The sequence below is a fragment of the Populus trichocarpa genome, chromosome 8 (genome assembly GCF_000002775.5).
Source record: "Populus trichocarpa isolate Nisqually-1 chromosome 8, P.trichocarpa_v4.1, whole genome shotgun sequence".
In the NCBI taxonomy this organism is placed as follows: domain Eukaryota; kingdom Viridiplantae; phylum Streptophyta; class Magnoliopsida; order Malpighiales; family Salicaceae; genus Populus; species Populus trichocarpa.
This window is the reverse complement of record NC_037292.2, coordinates 13,925,330-13,938,062: the sequence shown is the minus strand read 5'-3', so window position 1 is coordinate 13,938,062 and position 12,733 is coordinate 13,925,330. Positions and strand designations below refer to the sequence as shown.

General features: G+C 32.0%; 1 protein-coding gene across 1 annotated transcript; it reads right to left on the bottom strand.

The window, feature by feature from the left end:
• Positions 1 to 3,295: 3,295 nt before the first annotated feature.
• On the bottom strand, positions 3,296 to 10,794 carry LOC7473261 (squamosa promoter-binding-like protein 7). The gene is made up of 10 exons (XM_002311775.4): positions 10,216 to 10,794; positions 9,946 to 10,127; positions 9,339 to 9,562; positions 9,134 to 9,208; positions 8,922 to 9,029; positions 7,929 to 8,043; positions 7,598 to 7,733; positions 6,193 to 6,349; positions 4,808 to 5,356; positions 3,296 to 3,993 (listed from the first exon to the last, which is right to left on the bottom strand). The coding sequence occupies exons 1-10, from the start codon at positions 10,749 to 10,751 to the stop codon at positions 3,694 to 3,696; spliced, it is 2,382 nt and encodes a 793-aa protein (XP_002311811.1). The 5' UTR covers positions 10,752 to 10,794; the 3' UTR covers positions 3,296 to 3,693.
• Between the last annotated feature and the right edge of the window lie 1,939 nt (positions 10,795 to 12,733).

Here is a 12,733-nt window from a genome sequence, read left to right as displayed (position 1 = left end):
CGGCTGTTGAAGATTTTATGGTTATCTTTAATTTCTTCTCTATTAATTTATCATGTTCTCATGATCTAGGCCGTGGGTTTTGCAGACCTTTTTTGAATAAATTTTTTTAAAAAATAATTTTGTTTGTGTTTAATTTTTGAATAACTCTTTTTATTTTATACAAGTGAGCTTTATTTTATAAGAAAAATATTTATTCTGAAATAATATTTTTTATATGTTTGTCCTTGCATAATATTTTTTATTTTATTTTATTCAGTTTTGTATTTATTTTTGTTTCTATTATCTTCTTTTCATTTTAATAAGAGGACAAATAACATTTCAATCAAGGGTGAAAATGAAAAGAAATTAAGACAAAAATCATTCAATCAAAAGCAAGAGGATTGGATCAAATACCAAGACAAAATAAGAGGATAACATTGGATTTTCTAATTGGACAGCATGCTTTCCAAGGCAAAGAGAAGAAAAAAAAAAGATCATCAGAGTCAAACCATCGACCGGACCACCACACGCGCCCTCTCATTTGGAAGAGGACATCGTAATCTTTCTAACATCACTGCGGATGCATAATTTTCACCACCAAAATTCTCTGCACGCATCTCCTAAAGTGTATAGAGTGGCTTAACACTCTAGCACGTGAACAAAACGTGCTAGCAGGATTTCTTCTTTAAATATTTTTTACTAAATTTCTCTAGTTTTATATATATATAAAAAGACAAATAGGCCCTTCGACCCTAGTTTAAAAACTCTTAACTTGAAACGTAACTAAGTAAATTAACTGTTCATTTAAAAAGTAAAAGACTAACCCACCCTTATCTTGAACCAATAATTACAAAAAGACGAACAGAAAAATATGAATAAGCCCTCGAATCCTAGTTAAGATATTTTTGTTTAAAGGGGCAACAAAGTTAATTCAATGTGTTTTTTAATTAAAAAATCAAAATCACCCCTTAATCAAAGCAAATTTATTTTTTTATTTTTTTTGCATGTCAAGAGCATCCAAGTGATAATAACCGATTAGTCCTTGTGCAATTACAATTGTACCCCCCAAAAGTAATATAAATGAGTTTTTTAAAGAGTAAAATAGTAAATATATTATTGTCGTTCGCAATGTATTGAGCCTGTATGTACAATGAATTATCAACCTCTTTTAGTTTTTTTTAATTTAATATTGCTTGGCTGCAAATAACGTGTGAAAAACCTAATTAATAGTGAAAGTTAATAAAAGCAGTGTTGTTTGTTTAAAAACCTAGTAAATTACTAGAAATATTGGTCCCATATTCAAGACCATAATATCAAAATATAAAATAAACTTTTAAATCATTATATTAATCTCTTAAAGTCTTATGTATACATTATTAATTATAATTATAAAACTAAACTTAACTCATGATTTGTTTAAAAACTTGAGTCATAAGTTAGGTTAATAAACTTGAGTTAACTCATTCAATTTAAACAAGTTAACTCCCACTTAGTTTTTCTAAATTCAGCCTGGCTAAGTGAGTTTTAATAACTTATAATTATTTAAAATATTATTGTTATTGTTATTATTAGTAAGGAATAATACAAAGGAGTAATAAATAAAAATAAAAAATAAACTGTAGACAGCTGTATGTGAGTCAGCCGAGTACGTTGATTGTTGAGTAGCATTATAAAAAATAATATCATTCAATTTCCATGCATCTCATTATTCAGACGGGGACCGAAGACAGGGAAGTGTACATGGAAAAACCCTTTCGGTTACGAACTGTCTAGCGTGGGTATTTGTCATTATGGTAGGTTTTTTTAAGTTAGAGTTTGAAAAAGTAAATTTAAAAATAATATAAATTATATTTTAATTTTAATTTAGATCATATGAAACCATAACACGTGGCAAGCACTTTCAAATATATAATTGAAATAAAATGCAGCAACGCAACCAAATAGGGTCTCGATACTATGAACATATATGTATTCGTGGCTCCTGGGATAGTTGATTAGATACTTCTTTAGACCAGCTTAGATTTTAGATTATAGTTAATTACGTGTCTTATTATTTCAAGTTTGAATAAAATAAAATAAAATAAAATAAAAAAACTAGTAATTATTACAAAGCTGCTAAAGTAGGTAGAGTAAATCATTTATGATCTTCCTTGCACAAACTGCGTCTATTAAAAGTGTTGATCAAAATAACTAGAGTAGATCTCAAGAAAATATCCAGTCCGAGAATACCACACGTGAGTTATTAGTTATTATTTGAATTTATTTATAAAAAAAGAATATATAAAAAGAAAAGAGAAAATAAAATATATGGCACATTAAAAATAAAATGAATATTTCCTTGTAAGGCCTCTCACTCCTCTTGTGTTTTGACTCTTTTATGCCTCTATGTTGCCTTCTTTTTGTGCTACAGCCAGTTTTATCTCCCTCCCCAAGCTCCTTATAATACTGATTCAAAGTACCTATTTATTGACCCAGTATGATCCGGGTCAAGTTCGGGTCAAATCTAGTATTAGTTTTTATATGTACATATACATATACAATTTTTTATTGTTACTGTGTATTTATTTGTGTTTTTAGATTACTATAAAAAATTAATCCATGATCCATAAGGATCTTGATATTATTTTGCTATATTTTTTTATGTATTAATAATCATATACTCATGTAATTTAACATTATAAAATAAATATTTTTTTAATTATTTTATCATCAACAACATTTTCAACAACAAATTTAACCATACATTTTTTAACTGCAACTTCAACCATAATTTTTATCAAACACATATTTAAATTCAACTAACTACAACTGACCGTATTTTTTTAAAAATTTACTTTTTTCAAACCACAACCATAAAAGCTACCTCAAAAACAAATATATTCTAGGATTAGGATTGTGTGGATGGTTTAAATTCATAACATTACTTTTTATATTTTTAATTAATAATATATTTTTATATTTATTTTGTATAAGAATTTTTACATCGTATATTTTTTTTTTAAAAAAATAAACTTTGTTAAAAAAAATAATAAATATAAAACACTTTATGGTTTTTAAAAATCAGAACTAGTCAAACCCTAAATTTGCTCTATAAAGATTAAATTTGCTCCATAAAGATTACCAGTTCAACTCCCATAAATCTCAGGATCACTGAATGATTTTATAATCGTTAACTTCAGGACCTCTAAAATTAGTTAAGATATGCACAAGCCGGTTTGAATACCTACATTAATAAAAAATAAAAAATAAAAACCAAAAACAAAAAGGTACTCGGGAGCTATATTTCAGAGCCATTCTAATGTGATCACACCTTCACTTCTGTAGCAAAGGAAGAAAAAAAGAGATCTCCCTAGCAATTTATTCCATCATTATCATTGCCAAAAAAGATAATACACGAACTTGGGGGTGAAAGCTGTTGTCAGTACAAGGAGGAAACAAAAGTTGCAAGAATATTAGACATTGCCTACAAAGAATTCTCATCCAACTGGAAAAAAGCAGCAGATATCTCCAACTCTTGGGAATGCCGCGGTTCTATCTTGATACTCCTACGAGGGCAAGATCAAGGCAGTATGGAGAAATAGCAGTTTGGACACTCCAAAGTCAGGAATCAGACCCCATCCTTAAGCTTCAGGGGGGTCAATTTAATCTAACATTGTAAAGGGGATGTACAGAGCCAGTGATCAAGAGATGGCATTTTAGTCTGGATTTATTTATCTAAAATCTTTCTGTCAGGCACCTGCGTATAGATACTGCGAGTTTGCTAACCTTATGAGGGTGCAGAACAATGGCGCATACTCCAAAACAAACAGCAATAAGAGCAATTACATAAAATGAAGGACGATACTTCAAGACTCTGTTAGAGAAAACGAGACCACATGATTTCTTGGGCCTTTCATTTACGAGGTTCATCCTCATGACGACATCTTTAGTCAAAAGTGGAAACTCATCGCTTCGAACAGTAAAATTGGAGTTTCCCATTACTCCCAATACACCATTTGGTCTTTGCTCCAAGTTCTGCAAATAAAGAAAACTCATATGATCCTTCAAGGAACATAAAAGGCATCAATAAAGCACTGCACAGTCAAACAAGGTGAGACAAAGATCTCCCTATTCAAAAGTTTCCAAAATATGGCAGGTAGATACAGCACTGCATTGAACAGTAATATACAGCTGCATGCTGCTGTTAATTCAGCTAGAAGAAAGTAAAACGATGACAAATTTTAAAAAATATAAAAAGAAAAAGAAGAAAACCTCAAAATTTCATGGGTTGCAGATGCATCTGCTTATGGCAAAAACATCTCCTTGATATTTTTCTCAAACCAGTTGAAAATTTAAAATTGTTGGTACGTAAGCAGATCAAAAGCATGTTTTAAGCAGCTCTGGATGCTTCTTGTCGATGCAACCATAAGGACACTTATCGAGAATGTAGGCTGAAAATCAGGGCCAAACAAGACACCATTGCCAAACTATTCAAAACAAGTTGATTTCCAATATAAAAAAAGAGATTCCAAGTTGCCAAGGAAAAATCACTGCAATGAACTTTTAAGAGAATGAATCATAGTGATCTGATGCATTTTCCAGAAACTGGAAGAGTCAACACTCAGATATTAACCAAAGTTTCTTTTGCCGCTTGCTCTGTGTGCATACAATTTTACCAGTTTGTTTCTTAAATTCAATATATCAAGTTACTAACCAAAAAGCCAACAACAGTAAACAATAAAGGTTAATGGAATAGTAAATTCATGTAAAAATCCATAACTTTCAATCCTTAATGACAAAACCAAACACATTGCTAAAAACTTTAAGTGATCAACATTGACATTCTTACCTCAGTGGAGAGAGCAACTGATTCCTTGTTGTTTCCACAGCAGCTTCCTGAAATGCAATTATTCTCCTTTCCAGAAAATTCCAAGTGATGCTTCAAAACTTCACTTCTCTGGAGTTTTTCATGACGAATATTGCTTGCATAATCCATGTAACTCTGCAATAGCCTCATGTTAGTGTCACTAGTGCCATTAACCATACCATTGGCCTCCTTTTTGTCCATCATGATCTTCAGGTTTTTTAAAATTTTATCCAAAATGATGATTGATTCATGGTGTAACAAGAAATTCAACAAAGAATTGATTCTTTGAATCTGGAAAGAAGTCATCATTTGTTGAGAATTTTCTGCTGAAGGCTCCTTCAGTAACCAAGCAATGTCCATAATAAACTCTGACAATGCTGTTTGTCTCATTGTAGAAACCTCACACTCTGAGCCAATAATCAATGAATGAGATGCATCAAATCTCTGCTGAATTATTTTCATTTCAGAACAAATTTCCGTGTCCCCAATAAGTATAGGGATATAGTTTGACAAGCCACTCTCATTCTCGACCTGCAAAACACATTTATAGTTAAAAACCATTTTCCAAAATACTCATATTGACCTCCATAACTAGAAATATACTTTTTAAACAAAATCAGCTACACCTAGTTTCAGGCTCAGGAAGTCAATAATACTAAGCACCAGTGATGCTACCAATAGCAAGTGATTGCACAAGATAACATGATGCAGCAACCTAGTCCCAATACCAGAACAACCCTCATCACCAACCTCGTGCAAAACAAGAACCATTTAAAATAGCTGTAGAGAGGTTCCATGAACATAGAATGATTTTGGTGGTGAATTTAAGAATTCATGGGTACAAGTAGTTAAACCAGCATCCCTCATATTCATCTTTGGAAGCCAGTATTTTTTTAACAATTACTCATAAAGATATAAATTCGAATTTATTGCCCTTACCAAACTGGATAAAATGCCACATCAGACCTCAACAAAGGGCCATTAGAAATTATATATTTACCGAGAACATAAACCACTTTGGTTTTAAAAATTTAAAGTCAGTCTGAAATTTGGAACTGCATGACAACCATATTATCAGTTCACACCTCAGCCTCCAGGTGGTATTTTGGAATCTCAGAACAAAATGATTTTGATTCCAGAAAAGAAAAACAGAGGGCATAAACCACAAAAGAAACTATTGCAAAAAACAACACAGGAAAAAGATACAATTCCCTTGTTCATTTTGAATATGTCAGCAAATAAAAAATCATTATATAAAGAGAAATGCAAAATGGAAAGTCCTGCAAAACTTCACAAACATAGCCAGATGCTCCTTTGTTAAAAGAAGCAATAGACAGCGAAACACCCAAATAAAGCATGATACATACCTCAATAAATGCAGGACCTAAAAGATTAGGTTCGTTACAATGTGTAAGTATTTTGTACAACTGATGGTGAAGACCTGGACCTCCTTTGGTATGAGCTTGTGGTAAAGCAACACAATAATCATGCGCAAGATACTTCCCAGCAAAAGATACCAGAAACCTGCCATCAAAATCATTTTTGTAGGGGCAGAAAATATAGAACTGGGCAGAAAAAAAATTTCACAACATATATTAGCATGCAGAAGAAAAGGAATGAAAGATGCAGTTCTTTAGATTCATAGCAAGTTTAAGGTAATAAATACAAAGTTAAAATAGACAACACCAAAGAGTTTAAAAACAGATATCCTTCACCTTATGATTTGAACTGCATTAGATTCAGGCACACTTGACACTGGTATATTAAGATATCGAAGGGTGATGATACACCAAAAACAGAAATATCTAATATCAATTATTTGGTTGACAAATGGTTTATTTTCCCACTATGGTTAGCAGGTTGATATCATCTTACAGACATTCAGTTATTCTACTTAATACTTGTAGAGATGCTCAAGGGAACTCCAGTATGCAACTTGTATGTTTTTGGCTTGGAGCTGAGCAGCAAGGCTATTATTATCACGCTGAGAAATACAAATACCGAAGCCTGATATATGATAATGAATTTCCAGCAAAGTGAAACAAGAAATTCAAAAACTAATAGAAGACATTCATCCATTAACTGCAAAGAAAACGAAATGCAGTTGCCGGGAACTATTAAGGGAAATAATAGTGCATCCAGTAAAAAGAGCTCCACCACATCAGTAAATAGTTTGAAGCCAGAGAAATTGTTGCAACTTTTTTTCTTTTTTTTTCAGTTCTGACAGCATCATCTGCATGCACCAGAGATGCGGCAAGTGATAAGAATTTCTTCCTGGTTTCCTTGTGAAACAAAATCAGCATTTATTGAGTTAAGGTTGTTCACATCAGGAAGCTGATTTCATCCTTAAGACAACAAATCAATTATTATTTATAAGGAAAATAGATCATAAGCAGAAGATTCTCTACCATGCTAATGGAGATCTGACTTGTTATCCACTAATTGAGGAAGTTGGGGTTGATATGATCAAGCATGAGGAACTATGAGAGCTCATAAACAATGAATCCAGCCTCAATGCAACTTTTCCAACAAACTAAAAATGAGACTGATAAGCAGCAATCACATTTAAGTACGAAACACACTAAGGGGTCAATTCAAAATGAAATGAATTATTATAACAAATTGCATATAATCCCTTGAAGAGCCCCATTTGGTTAAAATCTTTCTATGTATTGATAATAAAAAATGAAAAAAAAAAAAAAAACCTTCTTCTGGCAAAATGGTACTAGTAAATGCTAAAAAAATGGATTAATTGCATAAAAAAGTCCTTACTGAAATTTGGGCTGCAACAAATTACTTCCACAAACAACAAACTCTATGGGCTTTCCAACCTCAAAACATGTAGGGTGAACATAGTGAAGCCTTGGGGCGTGTCCTTCCACATTGACTTTCATCACGGAATTTCCATCTAGGCCAATAGAATGTTCAGTAATTAAACAAATGGAATGAACAAATGATTGAAAAGGAATAAAGAACAGGGCTATTTAAGAGCGGACTTTCAGTTAATTATGGTTGGTTGTTTGAATTAGTTTTGTTCTTGCATCCTTTAGGAACAATACACTCATGTAATATACAAACATTAAGAATGAAACAATTATCATACCTTTTGTGACATTGAAGATCATGTTATTCACATAAACACGCATACGGCCCTTTTTAGACAACATTTTTCCACTACCAAAAAGGTCGTTCAAATAAGACACAGGATCTTCAACTAACTGCTTCATACAGGTAAATGTATAAGTTCAAATATTGAGTACAATCTAATAAAATTAGAAAACTGTTAGTGAAAAAGAAAAAAAAATGGAGATTAAGAGAGCAATATTTATGACAGTCTAGAAATTTAAAAATAAACTATTTACTTGATGGTATTGATGGTTTCTGCAATTAAGCATCAATAACAACCATTTTGTTAAAGCAGATGAAAAAATATTAGTTATTACATGCAAGACCAATTAAATTCTTAAAAGTAGAATAGGATGAATATCAACACATTACACTGTGAATGGTAATATCAAGCTTCCCATAAGCTATGGGCAAGGATAAATTCAAAATTCAAAGTTGTGTGGAGCGCAAGTTATTCCTGATGAAAATTGACAACCATGCTTGGGAAAAGAAAACTTCAGATATGAGAGGAACAAGAAAGGAGAAAACAGAGGAGAGGTAAATGCATTTGTGAATGATCAACAGTGAGAAATTTTGTGATTGCTTGTGCTCATTGGGAATGTGCATAAATTAGAAACTGTAGACACCAGCCTTCTCGGAGATTTCAACATATATGGGTATGAAAGTAAATGAGTGCTCTCAGACTCTCAGCCTTGAGAATATGGGTATCACCATATATATCTGCTTAGACATTTGTGCATGCACAGAAATCCAAATAACTAATAGAGAACCCTGTAGTTTTGTTGATTCACTAATTAAAGATGCTGCAAATGAAACCTAAAATTAAGTGGAGCAATCAAACATTACTATGTGTAGATCTACATATAACACAGAGCATGCATATGCATTGTTGTAGATAGCATTTCTTCAAAAACTCTAGATTCATCTAAACCTTCAAAGAGATTTTTGTAGAAAACATCTAGCATATTACCTTCACCCACATAAATGTTGGCATCGCTATAAATGCAGTCAGGATTGTACATCCTGGCCGAATATATCCTTCCAACTCAACTGGCATATTGGCCAACCACTGGAATATCTGTAAAGACAGTTACACCTGTCAACTGATTCCTGATACCCTTGACTGCATATAAATTATTTCTCATTCAAATACTAAACTGTAATAGTAATTCTTTAAAATACTTGGTGTCGAAGCCTTCGAGGAAATTCTGCCGGATTCCAGTCATAAAGCTTGAATGAGATCCGACCTGTCGGACACTACAAGAAAAATTCCAAATCAGTAACTCCACAAATTTTAAAAATGAAATAATAATAATAATAAAGAGAAAAAGAAATGAACAAAATCAAGCATGCATAACATAGAATCCACACAATAATAGAGACCAACCATGGATGCGTAATCACTCTTATTGTCACAATGCGAAGGAGAAAACAAAAATTTGGAATCATCTTTCCCCCCATCCATTAGCACGTCCCCAAAAGCCGTGAAAGATACTCCACTATCACTAGTAACATTTTGAGAATTAGGATCGGAGTTCATGGTGGAAACATGTCCATCTTCAGACTCAACCAACCCTTCTTTCTCCGCCATCTGACCACTGGAGCAACCATCTGCACCGCATAGAATAAATACATTAGGCTTCTTGGTTCACTTAGAAATTGGAAATGGAACACAAATCTCTTTCCAATTCCTTGACCAGAAATCTTTTGCTGTGATACTGTGGTATAAAAGTAGGAAATTACTCCCTTCCTATGTTAATATTATGATCCTACTACTGGCGCATTTAATTTCAAATAGAATTTGAATAAGAACCCTATCAAAATAGGTAACGGGATCCTATTTCCATGTCCAGGTCCAGGATCCAGAGCAAACTAAAGTCAGCCATCAATAAGCAAATGATCAACGAATAAAATTCAAACAAGAAGACCTTTACACGCGAGTAACAAACAGACACACACGGGCAGAGAGAAAAAACTATATATAAGAGAAAAACCTTTCTCAGCTTCAGCATCACAAGTAGTAGTATCTTCAGTTAGCAAATCCCCTTGAACTTCCTTATCACCTGCACTCGCCTTACTAGAATCAGCTGGCTTCCTTCTCCTTCTATTATTATGCCTCTCTAATTTCCTTCTACAGCTCCTTTTCCCTTCATCAAAATCCGATAACACATGAAACCTGCCAGATTAAAATGTGCATCAATAACCGTACGATAAGACGTCGATTTTATTAATAAAGCACAGAATTTTTTGCAAAAAATACTAACTTGCCACACTGTTGACAGTATCTTTTAGTTTGCTCGTCAAGTACAACAGCAGTAGCAGTAGCACACCGTAGACAAACCTTGTGTCTTCTATGATACCCTTTGAGTTCACTAATATCCGTTTCACAACCGGGTACTTGACACCTAGCAATACTCGACCCGGCACGAGCAACTCTAACCCGTTTCTTTCCAGGCAAAGTAGCCTCTTCCTCTCGTAATAATTCATCCACCTCCGGACACGCACACGGTACTATACCCGCTAGAAAATTGGAGCAAGTCAACCTCGGGTCTCGCTTCCTTACCCGATCAGGAACAGGAAGCTGAACCTGTTGAGACTCGATTTCTGGTGTTGGATTGTCAATAGTTTGGGTGAGGTCACCAGGAGTATCGAAAGAGAGAGGGATTCGATCGTCTACGGCGAAGTCCAGGAGATCGCTCCAGTCCCAATCGGTGGTGATCGGAGGGTAGTGGATTTCCATGTCGCCGCCGTGTTGTGATGCAGAAGGAGGGGGGGGAGGGGAAGGGGAGGAGGTTTCCATGATTAGAAGAGGAGATAAAGATTTAAGAAAAGATTAGAAGAGGTTTTTGGAATTGGGGACTTCTGACGTAGACGTAGAAGAGACGAAAATTAAGGGGGTCCGGTTGTTGGGTTTTTGGTAGGGTAGTTGGCGGCTCGAAGTCGTTGAATCATATTTTTTATTAAAGTAGTTTTTTTATTAAATTTTATATGGTTAAGTGGTATAAGTATTTTTAAATTGAAAATATTTTAAAATAAAAGTTTTTATATTTTATATTTTTAACATCAACAAATTAAAATTATTAAAAATACTAAAAAATATTTTTTTAAAACAAACATATTTTAAAAAAACACTGAAAAAAATATATTTAACCAGTCTAGTTAAATATGTATTTGGAGTTGTAGTGTATGGTATTTTTAAAAAATAATTTTAAATTAAAATAATTTTTTTTACTTGTATTTTTCAACCTATGCACATCAAAAACTACTAGAAAACATTATTTTGATGTTTTTTTAGCTGAAAAGCATGTTATAAAGCAAAAACAAACCTTCAATGGATTAATATATTTTTTTTAATTTAGCTTAAACTTGACCCAAATTAAATTTTGAATTAATAATATTTTAAATTAATCTTTCAGATTGAATTGATTTTAATAAATTGAGTTTTTGAATTTTCTAGAAAGATAAAAAATGAAGTCATCATTTCGCGGGACTAAGGGATTTATGGGGTTGTGGTGAAACTCATGTTTTATGATTTTAAAAAAAAAATTATGTTTCAAATTATTTTGATGTGATGATATTAAAAATGATTTTTAAAAAATAAAAAAATATATTATTTTCATATATTTTTAAATAAAAGACACTTTAAAAACTAATCACTACCACACTCTCAAATACTCATAAAACATATTTAAACATATCTTGATTGTCTGGATAATGTTGTTTAAAAAATTTTATTACTAGTATGTTATGTTTGACAAGAAATAGCATTATGTATAAGATTAAACCGTATTGTAAAAAAAAGAATAACTAAAATTAATTCATATCAAATCCATAAATAAATATTAATCTTTAAAAAAATAACAGAGACATTATTTTTCCATTTTGTGGTGGATAAATTTGAATCCCAACGTGCATCTTCACTCGAGTAAAAAATTGAATGCAATAGAAACATGGAGACGGGGGAATTGATATTGGTTTCACATCTAAGAGCGTGTTTGACAGTGTGGTTGTGGGTGCTTTTCAAATAATTTTTTGTGTCAAAATACATGTCAATGATGTTTTTTCATTTTTTAAAAATCATTTTTGACATCAGCACCTCAAAACGATTCAAAACATACAAATCATATTAAATTTTAATAAAAAAAATAAAAAAAAATTCAAATTGTTTGAGAACGCAGCCGCAGCCGCAGCCGCGTTCCCAAACATTCCCTGAAAGGTAAAAAAAATGTCCATATACTCCTGTATTGTATTGTGCTCCGAACAAGGGTGTGAAATTTTGAAAAAATTTAATTATTTTAATGTATTAATATTAAAAGTATTTTTTTAAAAATTATTTTAATATATTTTTTAAAAAATAACTTTAAAAAAGACCACTTCATATTCATTGAATTGTGGTTTTGGTGGGACATGGCGTGTGGTTGTGGTGGGATATGGCGTGTGGTGGAGGTGGTAGGTGAAGCTTCTTTGTCAAGAAGAAAAGACGAAATGTAAAGTAATGATGGCATGTCTCTACCATTAAGGCAGTGATTGATAATCCATTGAAAAATGGTTTTTTAAAAAAATTTATATTTATTTTTTAAATTAATATATTTTTAATATTTTTATATTATTTTAATATATTAATATCAAAAATAATTTTTAAAAAATAAAAAAATATTTTAATATATTTTAAAATAAAAAACACTTTAAAAAACAACTATTACTATACTCTCAATCATTTTTTAAGGGATGTTTTATATCTAAAATGAGTTTACATATGTTATTGTTGTGTGATTTTAAAAT

Coding starts and splice junctions, on each gene's coding strand:
- LOC7473261 (XM_002311775.4), bottom strand. CDS start 10,751: ATGGAAACCTCCTCCCCTTCCCCTCCCCCCCCTCCTTCTGCATCACAA. Junction 6,350..7,597: donor TTGTTGCAGCCCAAATTTCA/GTAAGGACTTTT, acceptor TTTTGATGGCAG/GTTTCTGGTATCTTTTGCTG. Junction 3,994..4,807: donor CAGTTGCTCTCTCCACTGAG/GTAAGAATGTCA, acceptor CTTTATTTGCAG/AACTTGGAGCAAAGACCAAA.